General features: G+C 40.8%; 1 protein-coding gene across 4 annotated transcripts in view; it reads right to left on the bottom strand.

Moving 5' to 3' along the window:
* Positions 1-1,255: 1,255 nt before the first annotated feature.
* The window catches only part of SEC22C (SEC22 homolog C, vesicle trafficking protein), a 34,684-nt gene continuing 10,746 nt past the window's right edge, over positions 1,256-25,193 (bottom strand). For all 4 annotated transcript variants that reach the window (XM_054016648.1, XM_054016645.1, XM_054016649.1 and 1 more), the window contains 6 exons: positions 24,735-24,944; positions 22,052-22,215; positions 19,873-20,052; positions 12,927-13,045; positions 12,173-12,238; positions 1,256-7,393 (listed from right to left, as the gene is read on the bottom strand). In XM_054016648.1, the coding sequence (XP_053872623.1) occupies positions 7,193-7,393; positions 12,173-12,238; positions 12,927-13,045; positions 19,873-20,052; positions 22,052-22,215; positions 24,735-24,916 (912 nt within the window). In that variant the 5' untranslated portion in view covers positions 24,917-24,944 and the 3' untranslated portion in view covers positions 1,256-7,192. The remainder of the gene's footprint in view (positions 7,394-12,172; positions 12,239-12,926; positions 13,046-19,872; positions 20,053-22,051; positions 22,216-24,734; positions 24,945-25,193) is intronic.

Here is a 25,193-nt window from a genome sequence, read left to right on the forward strand (position 1 = left end):
CATTATTTTATATGTATAGTTGGGATTATGTTTTCCAACGTGTATTACTTTGCATTTATCAACACTGAATTTCATCTGCCATTTTGTTACCCAGTCAGCTACCTGGTATCCCACATCAGCTTGGGTCATGTTTACACGAGGAAAAGGGCACTTTTTTAACATCCATTAACATCCTAGAGTAGAAAAGGCAGCTGTATTTTAACAAATTGTTAGCTGATCACAGAAAACGCTATCAGGGAGCCTAGGGTTTACCTTGACCAGCTAAGAGATGTTAAAACAACAACTTTCCTTGTCTACACTAGGCTTTTAAAAGGTTAAACACACCTTTTCTCCTAGCGAAGGCAAGGCCTTGGAATTTAGAAAGCACCTTATATTTACACATTGGAAAATGGGCACAGGACTCAGTAACTTAGACCGATTTCCTTACACATCACCTTTGGATCACTGCTTCTAAGGAAACCTAGGTTGATATAAGGTTCTTGCTAAGGGGATGGAAGAGAGGAGTGTAGGATAAAAAGCTAACAGGAGAGTGTAAGAAAATACACTTACACTTTGGGCTCAAATTAAAATCACCCCAACTCCCTTATGCAATTACCAAGTGATCTAAAAGGAGGCTGACTTGCCTTTTAATTCGGTACACTGGATTTCATTTTTTATGGGCACAGCTTTCTAACGAGACTTATTTAAAAAAAAAAAAAAGTCTCCTTTGTGTGGACTTTAACAATTCAAGTTTCTTTTTTTAAAAGACAATGATTTTGATGTGACCTTAGCTAAAGATTGTCTGCTGCTCTGCACCACAGATGTAGCTCCAATTAGTTGCTTTGGGTCCTAAATAAACAGAATAGGTTGCAAGATCAGATAGATCTGGTTAGTGCTTTGTACAGTCCAATTTTAAACAGCCCCAGGTATGAGCATCCATCACTTTGAAGGACAGCTTTTAGAGGGTGTAACATATCACTGAAGCAGCCCATCATGACTACATGCAGACATTTCTCTCTAGGAAAAACAGAGAGCCCACACAGATTGCCCAGCAAGTGTTAGGGCAACATTTGAACCGGATTGGATTTAAAATGTATTTGTTAAATAAGCTCAACTTCTCTCTTCAACTTATTCTCGAGATATACATACTGAAGGCTGGAAAATATGTCAAGAGTTTGGTATGTATATTTATTTTTTATGATGCAACATTGATAAAAAGCTTGTTTATCCTGTTTGATGTGTTTCACTAATTTCTGAAGATATAAATGAACACAGCCATTATAAAAAGTCATTTATTTTTTACTCTAATCATATTAGATATGTACATATATACACAAACACACGTGCAAAAAATGACTTTACATACATATACACAGGTTCAATTGTTAATGCAGTGCAAAAGTTTTTTTAAAAAAGGTACCAGCCAGCCTTTCAAGAAACCTTAACAGATCTTTGGTTAAAAAGGCAGGGGGAGAATGGGTCAATATTTCATAAGTTGGCAAAGCACTATAAATATTTTAACTGTAAGGAAGGTTTACTCTTGGCCTATTTTCTTGTGTTATATTTCTAGATGAACAGAGTTTCCAAAGGACTTAATTCTCACTTTCGATTTTCACATGAAGTGGATAAACAATTTTAAATGGTCTAAGGTTCTGACAAAAAATTGATTCCTTTTAAAGATTTGATTCAACACAAGCACAATCCTAGTGTTCTGATCCAGATTTTCTGTTCTCAAACAGTAAAACGCTCGTTTTATTAAATCCTGAAGGACTCGTATAAATGTAAACTATGTTATCTCTTTTCCTGTTTTAGCAAAAGGAAGTTTAAACATATATTATACACGCACTGTGCACAGAATTAACATACCAAGAAGCCATTGTAAACATTTACAGAAAAAAAAATTAGGACAGTCCATGCTTAACTTGAACTCTCCTTGGTCTCTGAATCACAATCCAAGCTGGAAGAAGTGTTCAGATATTAATGGACATACATTGCTAAATGTATGTTCCCTAACATGGATCTTGTAGGCAGGATTACCCACATTATAGAACCAAATCTCTCTGTGAATGGTTCCCTGCCAATCCTACTTCCTTTGTAACGAATTTCTATCAGGTGTTTGTCCATTCACCAAACATAGGATCCAACGGGACAAGCAGACGTTTTATTGAGAGATTTTGCTGTATTGCTTTCCTAAAGATTCTTGGGTTGGATGATCCTTCCAGGAGGTAAATCCAGTGATTCATTTCATTATGCTTAAACCCAGAGTCTTGGACGGGATGTACTCAAGGCAGATAGCCCTCCCATCACTTGTAACACCGGGGCTACGCATGCCAGCTGAATGAGAGCTAGTGAGGGTATGTCCTCCCTGCGCTGGAATTCACATCTCCAGATAGTAGTGTTGATATACCTACGTGTTCTAGATGCCCAAGTTTATGCAAGACTAGCTTTATTCAAATAAGTTTAGTGGAGACAAGTACAAAACTACCAGGATCAGGGTCCATGGGAGACGTAGAAATCAGATCCTGTCATTCAGGTTACTCCCCACAATGTTTTGTCCATGTACAAAGTAAAACTCCTACCCCTTTTCCTAGCAGAAATAGCCTTCCCTATTTAAGTCAATGCGCTGCTACCTGGTTAAGAGTGCCTAGTAGACTAGCCAGAGGTATGAGCACCATGTCCCGTAACCTTAGCAAGGCAGAGCCTCGTATGGAAATTTAGAAAACAGATTAAAAAAAAAGTTTACTCTTCGTCATCTTCGTGGCTTATTTTCCAATAAGACCTCCGTTCACATGAACAGAACAAGTGCTACTAGGCTGAATGTTCAGAAAGATTTCCCTGACAGAACTGGATTTCTGCCCTGATCACCATTTAAAAAAAAAAAAAAAAAAAAAAGTACAAGATGAAACTTAGGTCTGCAGGACCAGACCTTCAGCTGAAGCTCAGCAAAATTTACCTGACAAAGCAACCGTGATCTGTGAAGCAAGAACACCCTTCTCATTAATGGTACTTTTATATGTTTATCAGAGAAAATGCAAAACATTTTGATTAGCTCTTATTTTAGATATTGTCAAAAAGTAAGTAAAGAACTTTGGCTCATGTTCAACAATAGTCCAGATAAAAATGAGGAGGAACTTTGAATTGATATATTAAAAAGTCAGGCCTTGACATAGCTTAGCAGCATACAGAGCTACGTCAACATGTCACTTGACATTTAATTGTTCCTTGTCATTTGAGTAATACAAAAAAGACCAACAATTGCTGTTTCATTGTGCTTTTTAATTCACTGATAAAAAAATTGAAATGTTTAAAAAAGGAGGTTATAATTTTAGGCTTCCTTGTGCATTTATTTTACGATGAGTTCAGAAATACTAAAATAAAAAAGGAAAAATTTGCAAATGGTACTTCAAACATCAAATTTTTAGGCAAGGGTATGTCTACACTACCAGCTGGATCGGCGGGTAGCGATCGATCCATCGGGGATCGATTTATCGCATGTAGTGTAGACACGATAAATCGATCCCCGATCGCTCTCCCATCGACTGCTGAACTCCAGTTCAGGGAGAGGCAGAAGCAAAGTCGACGGGGGCGCGGCGGCCGTCGATCCCGCGCCGCGAGGACATGAAGTAAGTGATTCTAAGTCTAAGATACGTTGACTTCAGCTACGCTATTCTCGTAGCTGAAGTTGCGTATCTTAGAACCATCCCCTTCCCCCCTCCTCCCCCTGGTTTTGACCAGGCCCAAGTGTTATTTTAATCATGAAGTCTGGGACCTGCTGCCTTAGCCAATTCCACAAAGTTTAATAGATCTTAGTATCAAGCAGTTTTCATAGAATATCAGGGTTGGAAGGGACCTCAGGAGGTCATCTAGTCCAACCCCCTGCTCAAAGCAGGGCCAATCCCCAACTAAATCATCCCAGCCAGGGCTTTGTCAAGCCAGGCCTTAAAAACCTTTAAGGAAGGAGATTCCACCAGTTCCCTAGGGAACCCATTCCAGTGCTTCACCATGCTCCTAGTGAAAAAGTTTTTCCTAATATCCAACCTAAACCTCCCCCACTGCAACTTGAGACCATTACTCCTTGTTCTGTCATCTGTCACTGAGAACAGTCTAGATCCATCCTCTTTGGAACCCCCCTTCAGGTAGTTGAAAGTAGCTATCAAATCCCCCCTCATTCTTCTCTTCTGCAGACTGAACAATCCCAGTTCCCTCAGCCTCTCCTCATAAGTCATGTGCTCCAGCCTTCTAATCATTTTTGTTGCCCTCCACTGGACTCTTTCCAATTTTTCCCAAATCCTTCTTGTAGTGTGGGGCCCAAAACTGGACACAGTACTCCAGATGAGACCTCACCAATGTCGAATAGAGGGGAATGATCACGTCCCTCGATCTGCTGGAAATGCCCCTACTTATACAGCACAGAATGCCGTTCGCCTCCTCGGCAACAAGAGCACGCCGTTGACTCATATCTAGTTTCTCGTCCACTGTAACCCCTAGGTCCTTTTCTGCAGAACTGCTGCCTAGCCACTCGGACCCTAGTCTGTAGCGGTGCATGGGATTCTTCCGTCCTAAATGCAGGACTCTGCACTTGTCCTTGTTGAACAACAACAGATTTCTTTTGGCCCAATCCTCTAATTTGTCTAGGTCCCTCTGTATCCTATCCCTACCCTCCAGCGTATTTACCACTCCTTCCAGTTTAGTGTCATCTGCAAACTTGCTGAGGGTGCAATCCACACCATCCTCCAGATCATTAATGAAGATATTGAAAACCGGCTCCAGGACCGACCCTTGGGGCACTCCGCTTGATACCAGCTGCCAACTAGACATGGAGCCATTGATCACTACCCGTTGAGCCCGACGATCTAGCCAGCTTTCTATCCATCTTATAGTCCATTCATCCAGCCCATACTACTTTAACTTGCTGGCAAGAATACTGTGGAAGTCCGTATCAAAAACTTTGCTAAAGTCAACCTAAATGTTCCTTTTCCTCAGTTTCATTCTATTAGCCTTAGTTATGCCTTCTTGTGCCCTAACTTCTCGCTCATCTGACCCGATATCTGAAGGACAAACATCAAGATAGGTCGACCCCTTTCGTTACTATGCCAAGCAGTGACTTTCCCTTCTCTCTTCAAATATCAATACCTGGACAGTCCTCTGTGGACACCCTTCAGTGCGTCTATCTTTGGTACCGATATCTGGAACTGAATGAAATAATTCTCTGAGTGCTTGCATCCGAGCTGTATGAAGTATTATGATCCTTCCCTGCTCTGAGACATGCCTGATCCCATGCAGCCTACAATTATAAGGCCTTTTTGGCTGTCATATCATCTTGCAATTTCACATCCAATTTACTGTGTCCTATCTAGCTAAAGTTTCCACTGGTCTCTAGGTTTCTCCCCGCCACTGTTTCTGACGTTCCATTTTATCCCTTTCCTTCTTATATATTTTTCCCTTTTTAAAGTTTATTTACTCCTGGAACTTCCTTTACACCACAGTGCCTTTCCATGTCCCAAAAACACAGCAAATGATTCTTCTATTTCTCTGTAGCAGTGCATTGGACTAGGTACAGTAAAGGCTGTACTACTGAGAACAGCAGACATCAATGCAATATCCAGTCACTTAAATCTTTATGCACAGATTTATGCATTGGCTGCACAGAGTTGCATTGCACAAGTTGTCAGAGGAAGCTGGAGGTTTCAGCAGCTGGATAGTCAGTTGTTAGGGCTTTTAGCACACAATGTGTGGGACTGTGGTTTAAAATATTAGCTGGATGTTTCTGCTAGAATAGTCAGTAGTGAAATAGATAATATTGACCAACATTTAAGCTGCCTACAGAGTCAGGAAGGTAACTCTCCATCAATTTAATCTCTTTGCAACCATGAAAGGTAGAGTCATTAAGTGAAAGAACAATTCCTCAGCAAGGGGATGAAATTCTACATAATACATGGGGCTACCATAAAACGGTTAAGTGAGAAAAAATTAAGAAGGTACCTCCACAATATTACACCTACAAGCTTCCTGTGATTTCTCAGTTTCAGATTCTCCACTAACCCTCCAAAAGATAGCTGCATCAAAATATTAGGACATTCTCTATACAATTTACCGAAAAAGTATCAAAAAAGTGTTCATAGACATTTAAAATGTCAGTATGTACTTCAGCACATTAAATACCAGAATATACATTGCAGCAGAGGTGGACAAATTCAGCTCCTAATGACTATATTCAAAAGTGCATGCTCATAAATTAACCGTAGCACGAGAGCTTAAATGTAAAATAAAGAGAACCTGCTCTTGCTTTCCAGGGTGGGGAATGGATTGCTAATCGCTAATAACGTATCTTTTGAAAGGTGGAAAAACTCATTGGGTTGTCACAAAATACATCTTCCAAGCTTATTTATCTGTATAAGCCAAACAAACATATTATTACCCTTTCAAACAATGTGACCTTCAACAAGGAAATAAAGGCCAGTTGGGCTGAAAGGTCAGTTGTGTTTTTTCTAGGTTTGTTTTATGCAGCTTCAAACTTACTTCAAGCTCACACCGTACCAACAATTAAGATGTACAGTTTACTCAAGAGACATTTTACATCCTTTATGGTTTTTAAAAGGGCCCCTGCCCTTTTCTTTTCTTCAGACCCTATAATTCTATTTCACCTTAATAGGATTACCCTGAAGATCCCACTAAAAGCATTTTTCCCCCACCAATTACTAACTAATTATGACAAACGCCTCCTTAGCTTACATCTGTCAAGCAACTTGAGATCTATAGATGAAAGTGCTAAGCATTATTATCCCCAATTTTAAATCAGTCTTGGTTTTAATGTACAATTTCAATGTTTTCTGTCAAACTCCCAGGGCAACACACTGAAACGGTGAACTGTTGCAAAGCAAATGAGACAAATGAAGAGAGATTGACTGTTTGGTGTCAGTCAAGGAGTACACTGAAAAGACTGAGTACTGAAGATTCTCAATGGCAGTGAGAACCTCCATTACGAATGCTTGCAAATAGTTTTCAATGCACAGCTGACCTACAACTAATCCCCTGCATGTCTATTTGACACTAATTATAAGAGCACAGTTTATTTCGAGTTGTTTCGTTTCAAAATCTCTCTCTCGTGATAACCATCGTTGTGCATTTTTAAAATATTCCCCAAAGTACTTTTGGCCAGTGTAAGCAAATACAAGAGTTTTTAAAATATGAGTGATGAATCCCACGTGTGTTTTCATACTCCAAAATCTGGCTGTTTCTCCATCAGTTGTCTTGTCAGTATCTGATATGAAGAAAGAGAAGCCACGCCTATGTGAAAGAGTATTTGCCAGATGTTCCTTAATCCATACAAGTAAATGTTGCATAGACAAATGGAGAAAAACAGTACGAACGCCTTCATCTTCTTTGATGAACCGTAGAACAAGTACAAATAACACTGGAATAGCACCAGAGAAACAATGTTAGCAACATCAAACTGAATACATACAGACAAGGATCACAGCTTACAATTACTGGCACCTATGATTTAGGGATGCACCTGCCAGCCACTAAAATGCACACAAGAAGCTTAAAGCTCTTTTCAAGTCTTATCTATTATAAAGACCATCCATCCAACAGAAGTGAATTGGTGGCTTCAATCCAGATCCTACTGAACAGGTATCGTATCCACAACAAAAGAAACCCGCCAGCACAATTGGCACCCTTGTTGGTAGTCTAGAAAGGATTGGCAAGAATTAAACAAGTATGAAAGCTAAACTACGTTTTAAGACTCAGAAGTGAGCCTTGTAGGTTAAGGCTGAAACTCAACGGCAGGGAGATATGAGGCAAACCTATACTCACTTCTGCTGTACCTATTCTGGGCATAAATAAAGGGCTAAATTAACAAGGATTTTATCCCAGAATTCACTTTAATATTAAAGGATATAGTTTCTCACAAGAGACTCAGAGCAATATTTAAACAAAACAAACCAAAAAATTCCCAGTGCCGGTACAGTCCACTGGTTCAGTGTATTTTAAGTGACCTCCTATAATGGTTGGTCCACATAACAAGGCAAGAGCCTATTACGCGTGCCAGCTAGAGGAGTTACTTGTTTAGCTCAAGCAGTCAAGACTCACGCTTTAGTCCGCTGGAGGTCCTTGCTTTCAAACCTTGCTGGTGAGACGTGGGATTGCTAAATACACAGCACTTTGCACTGAGTAGGATTATGCAGGGTCACTTCAGGACGCTGTCCTGCCATAATTTAAGAGGGCAAAGAGCCCAAAACACAATGTTTGTTAGCATTTTCCACTATCAGGTGAGAAGTTGGGAAAGTCAAGAGGGAGCTACTCTATGTAAAAAGGTGAAACTGACTGGCATCAAGTTAAGGAGCAGATCACGTCTCCACAAAAAATACAAAGTTTCTACTATGAAATGCTGGCACCAAAAAATAGTATAAGGTACATGATTACTTCTCTTATTGTATGTATATGTACCACCCCGGGTGGGTCACCAGCAGTCAGGACCAAGGGTAGGACCTCTGGATCTATAAGCATAAGACTCTACTGCCTGAGCAAAAGACCCAGGCCCTGTTATCTCAAAGCCAGCAGCAGATCCAAACCTCTAAGTGGTCCAGCCGTTAGAGTAGACAGAGAACCATGGTAAAAATGGGTTACACATGTACCAGAGTGAGGAGTTGTTTCACTTTAACTGCCTCCCCCCTTATTTTGGCAAAAAAAATCCAATGAATCTAAAGGGCAATAAACTTCAATCACAGTCAGAGAATCAAGCCAAGCTAGAAGCCATGTGGTACAATAAAGGACTAAGCCCAGAATACTAAGGCCTGGTCCACACTAACTCCCCACTTCAGACTAAGGTACGCAAATTCAGCGACGTTAATAACGTAGCTGAATTCGAAGTACCTTAGTCCGAACTTACCGCGGGTCCAGACGCGGCAGGCAGGCTCCCCCGTCGATGCCGCGTACTCCTCTCGCTGAGCAGGAGTACTGGCGTCGACAGCAAGCACTTCCGGGATCGATCCAGGATCGATTTATCGCGTCTAGACAAGACACAATAAATTGATCCCAGAAGATCGATCGCTTACATCCGGACCAGGAAGGAAGTATAGACGTACCCTAAGTTTCTGAAATTCTGTGATTGGACAAAACAAATCAGATATTAAAGGTACATTTCATTATCAGCCTAGGGTAACCTAACATGGCAAATAGTTTTCTAAATATTTCTAGCATATTAATCACCACACAGAAATACTGAAAGTGATACTTCACTAATTTACGTTTTTGCAAGAGGTCTGGAGTTGTATACACACTTAGAACTTGATCTTTATGCCAATTATAAAAACTTTGATGCAATTCTGCTATTTTACATTTGGTCAGGTTTTCAAAGGGCAATGATGCACAAGCCTAAATCCAAGACCTCAGCTCCTGGAAGAAATAATACTTCACCCCTCCTGGAAACCAGTCATCTCTGTGCCAAGACTCATTTATCACAGAGCTGCATTTGGCACTTTACAGCCAAGATGCACTGTATCAAGCCTGTAATTACTATTTAACAAGGGTCAAATTCTGCCCTCATATTCGTGCTACTTCACTTAAGTCAGTGGAATTGAGTGGCTGGAGTGACAGAACACAACTTGACCTTCTGATTAAACCTTAGATTATGTAGAAACCAATGTGGCATTTTATACATGATAACTATATTGGCTCTTTCCGCTGTAGATTTGAGAGCGTGTCTAAAGTAACTCCTCATTTGAAGAAAGGCTGAGCTGGGCAAAAGGCAAGGTTTTTAAAGCATTTAATATTTTAAATGTTAATTTGTTATAGTCTAGAATTCCTCTATTTTAGCAACAAAGGTTAGTGTCCAAAGACAAGACTAAATAGCAATGTTGAATTTTTTCCCCCCCTAAAACAGGGATCAGCCAATCCAGATGATACAGTTTAAAATTTCAAGACTTATTTTTAAATAAATTGGAGCATGTAGTTTTGCCCATTTTCAGTCCATTTTCCCAGTTATGCAAAGTCCAAGTTCCTCAAATAATTGAGCTCAATTCAAGCACCACATGACCCTGAAATCAGGATGACTGCTGTTCATTTGAACGTTGACTTGTTTAGACATGAAAACTCATCCATTATGTCCATCTGAATCAGAAAACCAAGAACATAATTTAGAAAATGAATACGCCAAAGCTCTAAGGAATGCCAAGCATGAATGCTTGTTCTTCCACTATACCGCACAAAAGACGACTCAAATTCTTGCGAAGCTCTCAGAGAAGGAAGGGGGTTTCGGTTACCATTTGAAATAATGCAAGAAGAAATAATTATCTGGTAGCTACCTTAAAAGAATGAGGAGCGGAGGGCTGCACATGCTATTAAAGAAGTAGATTGGATATTGGGCCATGCTCATGCTAAAACAGCCTGGAAACAGGACCAACTCCCACCGAGATTTGTCTCTAAGCCAAGTTCAGCAGTGAGGTGTAGAACCAGGGGCAGCTCTAGCTTTTTTGCCGCCCCAAGCACGGCAGGCAGGCTGCCTTCGGCAGCTTGCCTGCGGGAGGTCCCCGGTCCCGTGGATTCGGCGGCATGCCTGTGGGAGGTCCACCGGTCCCGCGCCTTCGACGTACCTGCCGCCGAATCCGCGGGATGGTGGACCTCCCCCGCAGGCAAGCCACCGAAGGCTGCCTGACTGCCGCCCTCACAGGGACCGGCAGGGCGCCCCCCGCGGCTTGGAGCGCTGGTGCCTGGAGCCGCCGCTGTGTAGAACGTAAATTACAAATCTTTGTGTGAGTTGCGCCTGTTTATGCCAGAACTGGTCCACAGGTAGTATTAAATTGCAGTAACATATTTTTGCACTCCATCAAATGCCAGATCAGTGCAAGTTACATTACTTTACTGCTCACACCTGATGCATAAGTTACACCATTAACATCAGCAATTCCTTTTGCCTACTGACTAGGAGTCCATTGCAAAATCCAACATGACTGCAATGCAAAAGGATCTTCATATATGACCTCAGGATTGTTTATTGGCAAAAAGAGAGAGGAGATTCTGAATGCAAGAACAATGGTCAAATACACAGTAATGTGACATAAAAGCTATTTTGTAAAGTAAACAGATGTGCATGTGGCAGGGTGTTGGGCAAGAATTGCTGACTCAGCCCTCTGTCACGCCAGCCCCCATTAAGGGATGTAAATTGGAGCTGGCTAGAGAAAACCTGCAACTAATTGGGAGACAGCTGCCCGCCCAGTTATCCTGGGGCTATATAAAAGGCTGGGAGGAAGGAAGCCGGGGGAGGAGCGAGGGAGTGGAAGCAGAGCGATAGCTCTTCCCTCCTGGGCGCAGACACTAGAACCCAAGCGGTGTATGGTGAAAAGACGGTGGGAGCACAACTTGTAAATAAACGGCACCAGTGGTTACTGAAGCCCAGGGCCTCGGAGTGACTTTGTCAGCAAACAGGGGCAGGAGCCAAGACCCCCGCTACAGTGCGTAATTGTCATTTTACAGATAGAAAGACGAAGGCTGACAAGTTGAGATTTATTCAAGGCTGCACTGAGTCAATGGCAGAGTTGGAATAAAACTTAGCAGGCCCTGGATTTGTCTCAGATTCACAAACAATTCTGGTGACTCGTTATACATTATGGCAGTGAGACAATGGAAAAACAAGGATTGTGCTACAGTATCTTAAGGATTCTCTTTAGAAAATGTTTAAGTGTGAAAGAGTTTTAAAAGTAGTTAATATAATTAAAATGATGGCGCAAGGCTTTTGAAGTTTGTACAACCCCGCTCTTTCAAGCAGTTAAAGAAAACTGCTACAATGCCGGAATAGCACAAAGCATATCTATTGCTGCTTTGGGGAGTTTTCATTTAACTAGTGGTTTATGTGGGGGCTACTTTAAACCAGAATAGTTCTTGAGATATCTGTACAACGAAGGGGATAGATAAACCTACAGCTGAGGGGTTCAGAGGAGTGATTAGTCAATAGATGCATAATGGGTTAGAAATGTGAAGGCTCCATTTCTAGACTGAATCTACCCAATGACCAATTTTTGCTCCTGTGTCATGTATGCATCCAAACGCAGAATTTCACCCAGTGAACAGACAATGTGCTTCTGAGTCTCCTATTCTGCTCACTGATCATACTCAACAAATGTTTGTTCGATGCAGCGCAGCAGATGAAAAATGCAGGAAGAGTGCCAGAGCACAATAGCTAAATTGAACATACCTGAAAAATGCAGGCTAGAAAAGAAAGGAGAAATGCTATTACATTTCCAGTTCCCTCGTGGTCTTCCTGTTTGGGGAAGATAAAGAAGAGTTTTTTAAGAGTTACTGAGTTTTAGTTGATGCAAAGTGCTGCTTGACATTTTATATAGGTACATTCTATAGAAGTACTTAGTACCACAGTAGAATGAGACTATCATAATTTCAGACTACAAAGTCAGACTGGAGTTAAATCAATATTCATTGAACAAAATACTGGAAATTGAGATGTATGGATCAATTTATGCCACAAAATAAAAACTGCAAAACACTAAATGATTTAGACTTTTTTTTTTTTTAAAGAGGTACTTTATGCTGATTCCACAATACATTTTCTAAATGGTATAAAAATGCACCATCTGAAGAAACACATGCAATTTATCAAAACAGACATTTTAAAGTGAGACAATATGTCCACATAAAACGCTTCCAGGATGTCAAAAGTAGGATTCTCCTCCACCTTTCAAATGAACTACATCACTCCACTCCCTCCAGGGAAAAAAGATTTTGCAACATGCCCTGAAGCTCAAAAGATTCAGGCTCTGACAGATCAGAGTGCATGAAGTATATTCCTTCATCTGAATCAAGCTCTCCGGATAAACAAAGCATAACTTGAAAAGTTATGGTGTGCAATAACCACCGATGATCGGATACTTATATAACTCTAATCCTCCCCTCCCTGCCCCCACACTACAACTCAAAAGTCAATAAAAGGTTACCTGAAAAGAATACTCTGCTAGATGAACTCCTCGAATGAGGTTCAAAGCCCCACACATGATGTTGAGAACAAGGGACAGAATCCCCAAAGGAGTCACAGGTTGCATTCTGTAGGTAGGGGCTTCAGACAATTAAAAAAAAAAGAGAGAGACTATTGAAAATTAATTCCAATTACCGTATATACTCGATCATAAGCCGGTTCGTTTATAAGCCAACCCCGCCCCCAAGATGGATAAGTAAAAATGGAAATTTTTTATAACCAGTTCATAAGCTGACCCTGGTCTCTGGTGCTTCCCTTTTTTATTAAAAAAAAAAATCGGCTTATGAACGAGTATATATGATGCTTCATTCCTTTTTCATAAGGTAACTCAAATTCAGTGGAATTGTGGGCTGTATATTCAAGGCCTTGTGTACACTCTGGCAAGATGGACTTTAATTTTGTGGCAAGGCGCCCACAGTTTGTTCCACTCCATTGCTGAATTCTCAGGGCACCTGGAAATTCCACAGCAGCTACCAATAAACTGAAGTGATTTTTAATGGACTGACTGATACAATCAGTCCATTAGCACTTGCATTATGCATCTGGATATTAAGTGTCACTTATTTTATGCCACACCTAAATTTTCAATTGTCAGCATGCTACAGATTTTTGTATTGCAGACACTTCACTTCCTTGTCAGCAGAAAAGCCGGAGGTTTTGGCATCCAAAAGTCATGGCAGGTGGCTTACAGTTCTGGCACCCAAGAAGCAGTTACAGCTTTTGACAGAGAGAGCAGAGAGGACTTTACACACAGGGATGGAAAGGGGCTTTAACTCTTAGGGTGCATCTACACTGCAGGATTCTTTTGGTGGCATGTAATATACATACGTGCATTGGCCTTCCAGCACGAGCATCTATAGCAGCATAGACATGTTCTCTACTGGCCCAAGCTGTGCCTCCCACCTACACTGCAGCGTCCCACTGCGGAGCCCTTCCACACTGCAGGGAAAGGCTCCAGCAGCAAGGAGGTAGCATGGAAAGGCTCCAGTAGCTCCCCGCTGCTGAAGCCCTTCCCTGCAGCGGAGAAAGGCACCAGCAGAAGGGAAAAGGCTCAGCATTTCCCCACTGCTCCCCCTTTCTAGAGTACTTCCTCCCTGCAGTGACAGGCTCCGGCAGCAGGGAGCAGCTGAAGCCTTTCCATACTGCCTGCTCTCTGCCAGAGACTTTCACCGCAGTGAAAAGCACACCGTGTCCACTCTGCACTGCACAGCTACACCAAAAGTGGTGTGATGTGTAGACGTAGCTTTAGTTCCTGACCCCAGCAAACCCTCGACAACAGCTGCACTGCTGGGACCCACATCCAACATCGATGGTTTCAGCACCTTATCTGCCAACATTAACCTGCCCTTAGGCTTCGGAAGGAACTCCAGCACTGAGATGAGTAGGCTAAGTTCACACCTCAGATAGTGGGCTCCAATTCTCTCTTACACCAAGATCCCCTAGATGCAAGAAAGAAGAGACGGGTCATCAAGGAGTCTCCCCCGTTCTTACGATGTTCTGGCCTCAGCCCAGATATAACCAGTAGCTGGCTGTTATCCCCAGACTGTGTAGCATAGAGGAGCTCCACATTGCACCCTCACCAACCACTCCTGGCTGGGGAAGCAGGGGGGACAGAGGCAGCTGGCGCAGGAGGTAGCTCCACTAGCTTTTATGCCAGCTGAGAATTCCTCTCCACCAGGTTGGGTCTCAGTTCAGCAGCTGCAACTGGATTCCTAAGGTAGCAAAGAGCCTGCAAGCAGGGGAGATAATGTGCAGCAACATTTTATGCTCATTGCAGCTTCAGGAAGATTAAACAAACTAGACAAGTTTTAGAGGGGGAGCTGTGTTAGTCTGTATCAGCAAAAACAACGAGGAGTCCTTGTGGCACCTTTGAGACTAAAATTTATTTGGGCATAAGCTTTTGTGGTGTTTTTTCCACTCCATGCATCTGATGAAGTGGGTTTTAGCCCACGAAAGCTTATGCCCAAATAAATGTGTTAGTCTCTAAGGTGCCACAAGGACTCCAAAATAGACAAGGTTTTCCTTATACCCATAAGGGCTAGAAACTTTATTTATAAAACAGCAGAGGATGGAATTCCAATCATGAAAAATACAGAATACCCAATTACATATTTGAGCATTATATAAATCTATACAAACAATAAGTTTAAATATTAACTTTGTTAATATCAGACTTAAACACACAAGAGCAAGGAGTTAAGAGGCAGCAATTCCTTTATTGGAAGGGCCTCAGAACCACCTCAAAAATACATACTAGTAGCAATATAAGGATGCCAAAATACGATGATGTATGTTTTATAGCACCTTTAATCCAGCTGTCTCAAAATGCAGTACAAATATTACACCTCCCCAGGACAGGAGCTCTCCTATAGGGTAAATGCGTATCATCGCATTTCACTCTTTACTGAAATGCAGCCACCGCTGGGATGGAATGCAGCAGCTGTTTAATACAGTGATACTAAACAGTTTAAAGTAGGAAAGTCACCCACCTCTTTTTTTTTTTATTAAAATAAAGGCTTGTCCTATAACTGAGGTTTCCTTGACAACGTAGGTTTACAGCAAGCTTCAATGCTACTTGAATGCAGCGGTGTGAATTAGCGCTAATAAATGGCTACGTGATTAACTCAATTGGCACTCCCGCACACACCTGCTTTTATCTCAGCCATTGCTGCGGCAGCAGTCACATTAATCTTGTTATGCAATATGCCAGCATCATGCAACATTAGTGTATAAAAGTTTCCACTGAAATCAACGGTGCAGGTATCTCAGTCATTTAAATACGACTTTGCATAATAAAAAACAGCAATGAAATTTAACATCTACGTGACTCACTGAACAGCGTTTAGTCCGATAAGCAGCACCAGCAGGTTTTATTTTCTCAATGATCCGCACACATAGTTTACTCTACATTACTCTTGATGGATTACGTTTTTAGTGCATATTCCTCCCCCACACAATTCTCCCGAAAAGAGCATTGATTCTCCCTCCCTTGTCTAGCTATCCCGTGATTGCAAGTTGCCAAGTTTGTTCATGCAGACGACATGTGCCTTGGCACTCAGTCACATGCCTTTGACATACCTAAGAGTGTTCTAAACGCAGATATGGTGGCTATGACCGATTGTCGTCGGTTGCGCCTGATACCAAGTGGAAGTAAGACTGTGTTGAGTGTTTTCCACTTCCATCATGCACAAGTGGGCAGAGAGCTGAATATAGCTCTCAATAGTCAGCGAATAAAGCATGATTCACACCTGGTCTATCTAGGCGTTACATTGGATAGAACTCACATATCATGACCATTTTATAAAGACAGCGACTAAGGTCAAAACACAGCAACCTGCTCAGAAAACTGGCCGGAATGACATGGGGTGCCAAAGCCCAAACATTACGCACTTCAGCCGTGGCACTCTGTTATTCAGCGGCAGAGCATTGCACTCCAGTATGGGCTCACTTGTCTCTCACAAAGATGATTGACATACTACTTAATTCCATCATGCGTATTATTTCTGGCCACTTAAATCTACTCCTCTACCAGGGTTACTGGTTCTCTGCAATATTGCTTCACTCAGTGTTTGCAGAGAGGAGAGCGAAGCAAAGCTCATGACGACTCTCCATGATATGCCACATCCACTTGTTTAATCCACCACATGATCGTCTGCCCTCACATTGGCCGTTGTAGATAAAATTTACCAGGTGAGGGATTTACGGTAGAGGACACGTGGTGAGCGCCATGGTCTGCTGAGAAAGTGACAAATAATTATCTTGTCTCGGACCCCACTCAATGTCATCCTGGGTTTGATTTACCATCAAGGCAATGGAGCTTTCTGAACCAGTTTCGTACTGGACATGGAATTTGTGCTGCAGTGAAATTTCAGTGGTATTTTACAGACAGTCCACTATGTCAATGTGGGCAGCCACAAACTATGACACATTGTTGAGGACTGCAAAATGACAACTTCCTGGAAGTCTTCGTGCCTGGAACGTCGTTAATAAGAATGCCGTGGCTTGGCTTGACCAGACTGCATATGTCAAATAAATAAATATGTTGCCAAGATTCACTTCAGAGTCAATCAGTGTTTCACTTTAAAACAAACAGGAATTGTCAATAACTAATAAGAGTCATTCTTCCCTGCTTGAAGTAAGCATATCATCAGCTTCCAGTCCCCAGTGAGAAACTATGGAAGCAACATATTGAGACTTGAATATGATGAAGAAAAGTTTGGAAAATTTACAAATTAGAAGTTCTATACAGGAGGCAATAAGCGTTAATATCATGGGAGAAAAAGAGTGGAGATTGCTATGCCTGATCATCTGGGGTTGGTTTATTTCTGACTTTATACCCCAAGACAAAAGTTTTCATTTCATTTTATTCCTATATAAAGTCTTAGGCATTACAATCATAAAAGTTGTACCACTTACAGTGGTGTGGCTTATTCCCATATTTGAGAGGATAAACCAGGTCAGTATAAGTATCCTTATCCCAGTATAACTACAACCACATTAGGGGTAGTACTGATGTAGCGATTTCAAAATCACACCCATAACAGAAAGAGTTAAGTTGGTACATAAATTGTGTGGACCTGGCCTTGGAGAATCGGAGTTTGTTCCGTCCTTAGCAGCAGCAGTTTGTGCATTTCTCCAGGGGACTATACAGTCCCGCAAAACCGTTCACTAAGTAACGGGCAGAAGTTTCACTCAAGATTTTTTCCAAACTGATTCCCTCAGCCTATTTAACTGGAGATAGAATGGAATTTGCAGCAAACAGTAATGGCTATTTCCTCAGGGCACTGTACAAATAGTTGGCTGCCAAGGAGCCAAGCAGAGAAATAAGGCTGACAGAGAGCTCCAAATCAATGCATGATCTTCAGCAGTATGAAATTAGACTCAGACATTTCCATTTAAAAATAAGTGAGGTATTTTAAATCTGAAAAACACTTGTATTAAGATCTCATCTTAAGAAAACATAATTATGCTTTAAATACAACCTGTAAAGCTGTTCAGGAGACTTGTGGTGTTCATTCAGGAGAACACAATGCTGCATAGCTTATTACCGTGTTTACCAGACAATTAGGACAAGATGTTTTTCCATTTCATAAATACCATTTCTGTATCTGTCTAGGCTGGAAATGTTCTCTCCTCTCCACATCAACTATTTACAACATTTCTTAAGGGCCCAGTCTCTTCCAGAACTTCACCCGCTATATAAACACCGTCAAGATAGGAATTACGCTTTCCAGTAAGACAATGGCGACAACACTGACCAAAGGAACAATGCTAGCACCTTGCTAGCAAGAAGTGGGTTCAAGCATTGTTCTTTAGCATGGTGCAAAAGGGGTTCTCTCTGGCCAGAGTAGATCGGGAGGAGACGGCTAGACTATGCTCACCTTTCCTACATTAGAAATAGGGAGTCAGAGGATCTGGTCACAATATGGTTACAAAGTGTAGATAGGAACTAACCACCTCCCTGTGACAAGACTAAAGCCTTGGACAGTACACATTTTTACCTGTTTACGAGGACATGATAAGGCCCTGTCTCTACTATATCTTTCAACCTTATTGTAATCAGATCCCCTGCCTTTGTGTTGTCACTAAGTTTCCTGACTAGTATAGCTGTAGTGTAGATAAAGTCTTAGTTCCCTTCTAAGAAAGAACAAGCAAATTTTGGAGGCAGTAGAATGGGATTCAGCCACTGCTTCTGTTAATGACAGAAAATGAAAGACCGAGATCCAGACAAAAGCCAGAAAAGCGGAGTCAAGCAGCGGTAGATAGAGGAGGCTGAAAATGGTTCTTACAATAAGGATGAAACAATATGTATGAGTATCTGGGTTAGACCACTGAAAAGACCGAGAGGTACAAAACTAGATGGAAAACGGAAGTAAGTAATAAAGAATGCGGAGGTTATGAGAACTGAATATTTAGTTCTGATCATTTGTTCAGGTCTAGCGTGGAAATATTTACTGGTCTTGAAAGCATCTGTACTAGTTCAAAGTATTTCTAAGCCTGGCAAGTCATAAGATATTGTCCCTTCACATGTGATTCTGAAAACGGATCACTAATATAACTTGCCAATCAAATCGGCTTCATTTATAAATAAAACAATGGGGTTTTTTGTTAGCCCTACAGATTCACCCTGAAAGAGGCAAGTCAAGCTGTATTCTAAGTTTTTGCATAGTAAAAGGATACTGAAAAACAAATAGATACATTTTAAAGTGTTTGTTATACAACGTTAGCTATGTGAAACCTCTCAATATGATATTTAGGTAGATGTTTATCAGAACTGTAAGATAGCTTTAATTCTGTTTTTTACTTATAGCAACTTTAAATGTAAGCTGTTATCTTGCCTGGCTACTGGGGAAGAGGGAAAGGTGAAATGCCGTGAAACAATTCAAGGTGGATAATCTTAAGTGAGACATCATCCTGCGGTCTCAGAGATATTTATTCTTTGAATCATTTTCTCCCTTAAGCTAAAATAAATCTTCTAGACTGGAAATATATTTTGGGTCTTTGTTTATGGAACAAATGATATAATGAAGCTCTTTCTCTTAAAGAAAATTAAAGCCTCAACTTGCTTAAATGCAAGGGAATGTGCAATTCGTAATTCCAGTCATAACGAACTTCCATAGCCAAAATGATTTATGGTTAAAGATGAACTACTATAAGTACTTCATTAGTTTCATTATGTATCTGCTATAACACAAGGGTTTATGTCCTCTTCATGATGATGAAAAAGCTAGCCTTGAACAAGAACTATTTGTCTTGAGGTTTATATATGTTAACATGGGTTTCTCATTTCAGAAAAACACAACTGGGATTTTTAACTATTCATCATAGGCTTAAAAAGGTAGTCATCAGAAGAACCCTGTATTGTTGACATTGAAAAAAAAAAAAAACTTTGCATACCAATGACTTACCAGACCCCATCTGCACTTCTGTGTGCCCGTTAATCATCCCGTTCATCAGCTCTGTATCCTCTAGTTTCAGAAGCACAGGAGGATGGAACTTCAGCTCTTCCTGAATTTTCTCCAGGCTGTTCTTCATTTGAGAGCAGCTTGTGTAGTTGAAATGGTATTTCACTTTCTGAATAATATTATCTATAAGAGGGTATCAAGAAATATTTTAATTAAAACACTGGATTGTTAATGAGCTAACTGATATCCCGGACCTTCCTATCCCGTTTTTTTAACCTTAATTGTAGCATATCTAAAATGTTATTGGTTACTGTTTGGGTCAAATACTTTGCTTTCTATTTGTTGTGTAAAGTACCGATCACACTTCTGGATGCTGTAACACACACACTCGCCATCTCAGATTTGCTTAAAACACAGCTTTACTCTGCATAGTAGAGACGACCTAACCATGGTTTAACAAGGTCTATAAATCACAATGAAGCCTTGAATGCTGTAACGTCCCATCTACTCCGCAAGACAGAATTGTATTTTAAACAGTGCCGTGAATTTTAGTTTTACAGTGCAAGATGGGACCTACTATTCAAAGTCACAGCAACAACTTCTCAGACCAGGATGCAGAGGGATTTTCCTGAGACTTGTGCTACGAATGACTCAGACAAATATTCCATAGTTAGATTTTATAACAGCGTTCTCATACAAAAATATCCCTCTCCACAGGTTTGAGTCAAGTTGCAGAGCACTAAAACTACAACCTACAGTAGCATCTCAGTAACAATCATGCACATCTCCAGAGCTGGAGCTCCCCATTACAGATATTGCTAGCTGTTCTCTAGCCTCGCTTACTTGCTTATCTCTATACTATGAAGGGTGGAGGTTTTGTTACTCATGATTATTATAAAAAATAATGTAATGAAGCAAATTAAATATAGAAGCAGATTTATAAAGAGATCTGTTTTTTTAAGTGAAGTAAAAAAACAAAATCGTAACTTAAAAGGCAATACATCCAAACAGTAAGTTACAACATATAATTTAGGTTGATGGCAGATCCTACTGAACTGCAAGACTACAGAGTGCTTTATAACCCAGAGTACACAGCATCAGGCAAGGACAAGGGATTTCAAGCAACAACTACAGGGATCATATTAACGTTGCAATATTCCAAGAGTTAAACAGTTACAAAGATCAATAACTACAAAGGCAACAGTTCAGATCTTGCAATTTATTCAGTGCAACTTAGATCTAGAAGAATGTATAAAAGATCATGCAAAAAACATAAGAGGGGAGGTAAACAGGATACTGAAAATGAAAAATGCAAGGAACCAAAACTTTTGCATTTTGTTTTTTCTGTACATTGCCAATGTGAGATTAAAATAAACTAGAAATCTCTAGCCAAAATGCAGGAGAAACAACAAAATGCAAATTTCAACACAGATTTATGAAGAAATTAGAATGTGGCTGGCCGTCAATTCACTCACAACGCAAGAACTGCTGCATACTGTAGTTTCCCTGTCAGCATCTCTTTCTTCTAAGCAGGATCTGAAATCTCTTGTTCAGAGCTGGATGTTAGTGTATTAACCCATTTCACCACCCTACCCCTCACAGGGTATACAGATCTCACTAATGGAACTAATCCTACAGAGCTAATCATATTTTTCCAGAGATGTGATGTTCACAAGGGGCCCTAGTTGGTAGGTGGGAAAAAAAAAAAAAAAAAAAAGCCATTTATGTCAGGAATCACAGGTGAGAGGGGACACATGGTATGATCACGAAGTGCTACATGAACCTAAGCTATGTGGGAAGTGAAACTGTCTACCACGCTGACCTGCGTCATCGCTCTGTTTTCTGTGCTGCTCACACGGTCTTTTTCCCAGTCTTGTCTTATACTTAGATTGTAAACTTTTTGGGGCAGGGACTGTCTTTTTGTTCTGTGTTTGTACAGCACCTAGCACAACAGGGCCCAGGTCTACGACTAAGACTCCTAAGAAATACCACAATAATAATATACAGTTCCATATTATTATATGAATATTTTTCGTACACCCTTCTCCTGAAACATAAAGCCACTTTGTACAATCAGGAATTAGCATGGCTGCTTGTCATTACCAACCTGTCTGCTAGTTTAATTATTTCAAATATGATGCTCTGTACAAAGGATTCTAACAGTAAGAATAAATCTACAAACCAAATTCAAGAAAAGCATAGGGTCTGGTAGCCAAGCTTATGCTCGTAGAGTCATATGAAGCAGAAAATTTCCACTGGAGCTCCTCCAGGAAACAAAATGCCATGACGGTTGGGCAACTACTGGTGCAGATCCCCATGCAGGCGATGTCCCCAGAAGAATGAAAACTGAAAAGAAAACAGCCATTTTAAAAATCACAATTACGAGGTAGAAGAGTTATGCTGGACATCAACTGTACGTTAGACTTTAAGGTCTCTAAAAAATATTTTTATCTTGGCTGCATTAGTTGGGAAAGAGTACTGAAGAAACACCATCTGGTTTTCACCCCAGTTGTAGTTCTATTTAAAGAAAATATACCAATCTCTGTATACAGCAGCAGTTTATTTATAGCCTTTATCCCCCATACCTGTTTATGGTCCCTTCTCTACAAAGGGCACTAGATCTATAAGTTATCACCTTCACCTGACAATGCTGAAGATTAAACATAAACATGAAATTCATGCCTTGTTACACTGGCTTTGAAGGAAAACCAATTAAGAGTTTAATCTTTCCTTTCTCAATTCATTCAAAGTTCATAGCCCCCCTCTACGCCACAAAAATAAATTATACACATACATACAATCACTTATAGCTCAGGTCTCCAATAACCAGCCCTTACAATCTCTAACCAGGAGTGCAGTCTCAGATGTGAGCTCTGATCACTTAAGAAATAAAATCCAACCAATTTAGATTATATAAAAAACAAACAATTCATTAATATTCCCTTTTGCAAATATCCAGAACATAAAATTTATATTTTTCTTACAAATTAAAGCTATGCTTTTTCTAGCAATGGAAGCAGCTGTTAGTCTATAGGTTTTAGAGAATAAGCCACTGTGCATGAAACGAGAAAGCATTTTCCTGTAAAACCGGTTCCTCAATTTCTTGTCCATAATTTTAAAGACAACAATCTACAATTTAAGTTTTGTGAGGCAACATTTTTTGCGTCTGGCAGGGGAATTTTTGTGGTTCCTCAGGACTTATTAAACTGCTAGGTATCTAATTGCAGCCACTGTGTGTGTCGTGGCATATTTATTTGGAGGGGTTATGGGTTCCTATTGGCAGGAGTCTCACCGGTTCTTCTACCACCAGTAGGATTTTCAGACATGCCTAAGGAAGTTGTGCGAGACTCCCACTGAAAATCCATTGTTGTAAGTCTGAGCCAAATGGCCCTGTTCACGGAATGATTTCTGATCCTAGGAAGCACCCACATTCATGCATAAAACAATTGGCACTATTTTTTAAAAAGTGAATTTTCATCATATCACTCTTGCTGTGTTAGGTAGGAATCACAAGGCTGTGGTGCAAATCAAAATACTGGATAATCACAGGTCCCCTCCAGGAATGTTGGTAGCAGTTTAAAATTCAGACTCATGGAGTGGGATTTTCATAAGTGCCTAAAGGAGATGGGTACACAAATATTGTTCCAATGGAGGAAGTGTAGTGAAAAAAGAAATAGATCATTATGTAAACTAAGAGAACAACATATGGGCTGCAGAACAGAGAAAAGGAATTTTGTAATATGTGGTCAAGACTAGGATCCTTGAAGTATTATTTCTCAGACATGGGCATTCACCAGTCTGGATGGCTTGCATGGGCCAGACACAATGAAGGGGGCTTTCCCATCCTCTGAGTTCTGTCCAGTATTGAGACCAAACAACCACCAGATGCCAACTTTCATTCACGAATGACCTCGGCTGGTTCTTAAGCCTAAGAAAAAACTAGCTTCCCATGATTCAATGGGAAGGGAATTTTGATCATCAATAGGCCCGAGTAGTCTTACAGATCAAGGCTAAGTGGAATGAGGAAAAAAAGCTGAAGAGCCTATTAAAACCATTTTAAAATCTAATTTAAAGAGTATACTCTGGTAGGATTATTTTTGTCTTGACAAGATTACCTTTTTAAATGTACAATTTAAAAGGTAATACAACTGACATGACTGAACGAAGATCTTGAGATTAGAGAAAACTCATCTAGATCAGTGGTTCTCAAAGCTGGTCTGCCGCTTGTTCAGTGAAAGCCCCTGGCAGGCTGGGCCGATTTGTTTACCAGCCGCGTCCACAGGTTCGGCCGATCGCGGCTCCCACTGGCCGCAGTCCGCTGCTCCAGGCGCCAATGGGGGCTATGAGAAGGGCGGCCAGGACATCCCTCGGCCCGTGCCACTTCCCACAGCCCCCATCAGCCTGGAGTGGGGAACCGCGGCCAGTGAGAGCCGCGATCGGCCGAACCTGCGGAGGCAGCAGGTAAACAAACCAGCCCGCCAGGGACTTTCGCTGAACAAGCGGCAGACCGGCTTTGAGAACCACTGATCTAGAGGTTATAGTAGTGATGGCTGTTTTAGAAATGCTTAAGACAGAAAGAGTTTCATTCCCATAAAGAAGTGGGAACACCAACATGAAGGACAGGGAGGGGAGAAGAGATGCAGGTTGGAAGCAAAAAGATAGCAGGAGGAAATTAGTAATAAAGTTTATATAACATGATAATGCAAACACTCATTTTCATAGAATACTAAAAGTTCATGTTATACCTGTAGCACATGTGCAAGTTGCAGTTATATATTATAGGATAGCCAACCCTTGAAGTTAAATTAATCCCAACAGGATAAACAATTCTGTGAAATTAAGACCAAGTGACCGTGGTAGCTTACTGTATGATGAAGCCACGTCCTGTTGCTGTGCCTCGAGCAGGATACTGTGCCAGAATTAAGGATAATGCCTTCAGTCTCTTCCTGCATTCAAGAAAGTCCTGGTTGAGATGAAAATCCGTAGAGGCTGAAAGTGGAAGTCCGTCCCTCACTCTCACCACACAAGCAAAAAGGATCATGGACATCCTCCACAAGAGTATTCATGAGGACAATCTGGAAATAAATGTATTAAATTAAGATTGCATCCACTTATAGAATAACCTGCTACGCAAGGATGTATTGTGTTAAAGCATAGATTTAACTCTCTCATTGCTGCTTCTCAACAATACTTCTTGTACTGCCATCATCTTTTAAAGATGATCTAAAAAACATGGGGTATTTTTTTATTTTTTATTTTTTTGCTTTTTTAAATTAGAACTGTCTCTTTTTCTGCTTCTTGCTGATGTATAATAATGACCAGAA

Source organism: Malaclemys terrapin, chromosome 2 (genome assembly GCF_027887155.1).
Source record: "Malaclemys terrapin pileata isolate rMalTer1 chromosome 2, rMalTer1.hap1, whole genome shotgun sequence".
NCBI classification, from domain to species: Eukaryota; Metazoa; Chordata; order Testudines; family Emydidae; genus Malaclemys; species Malaclemys terrapin.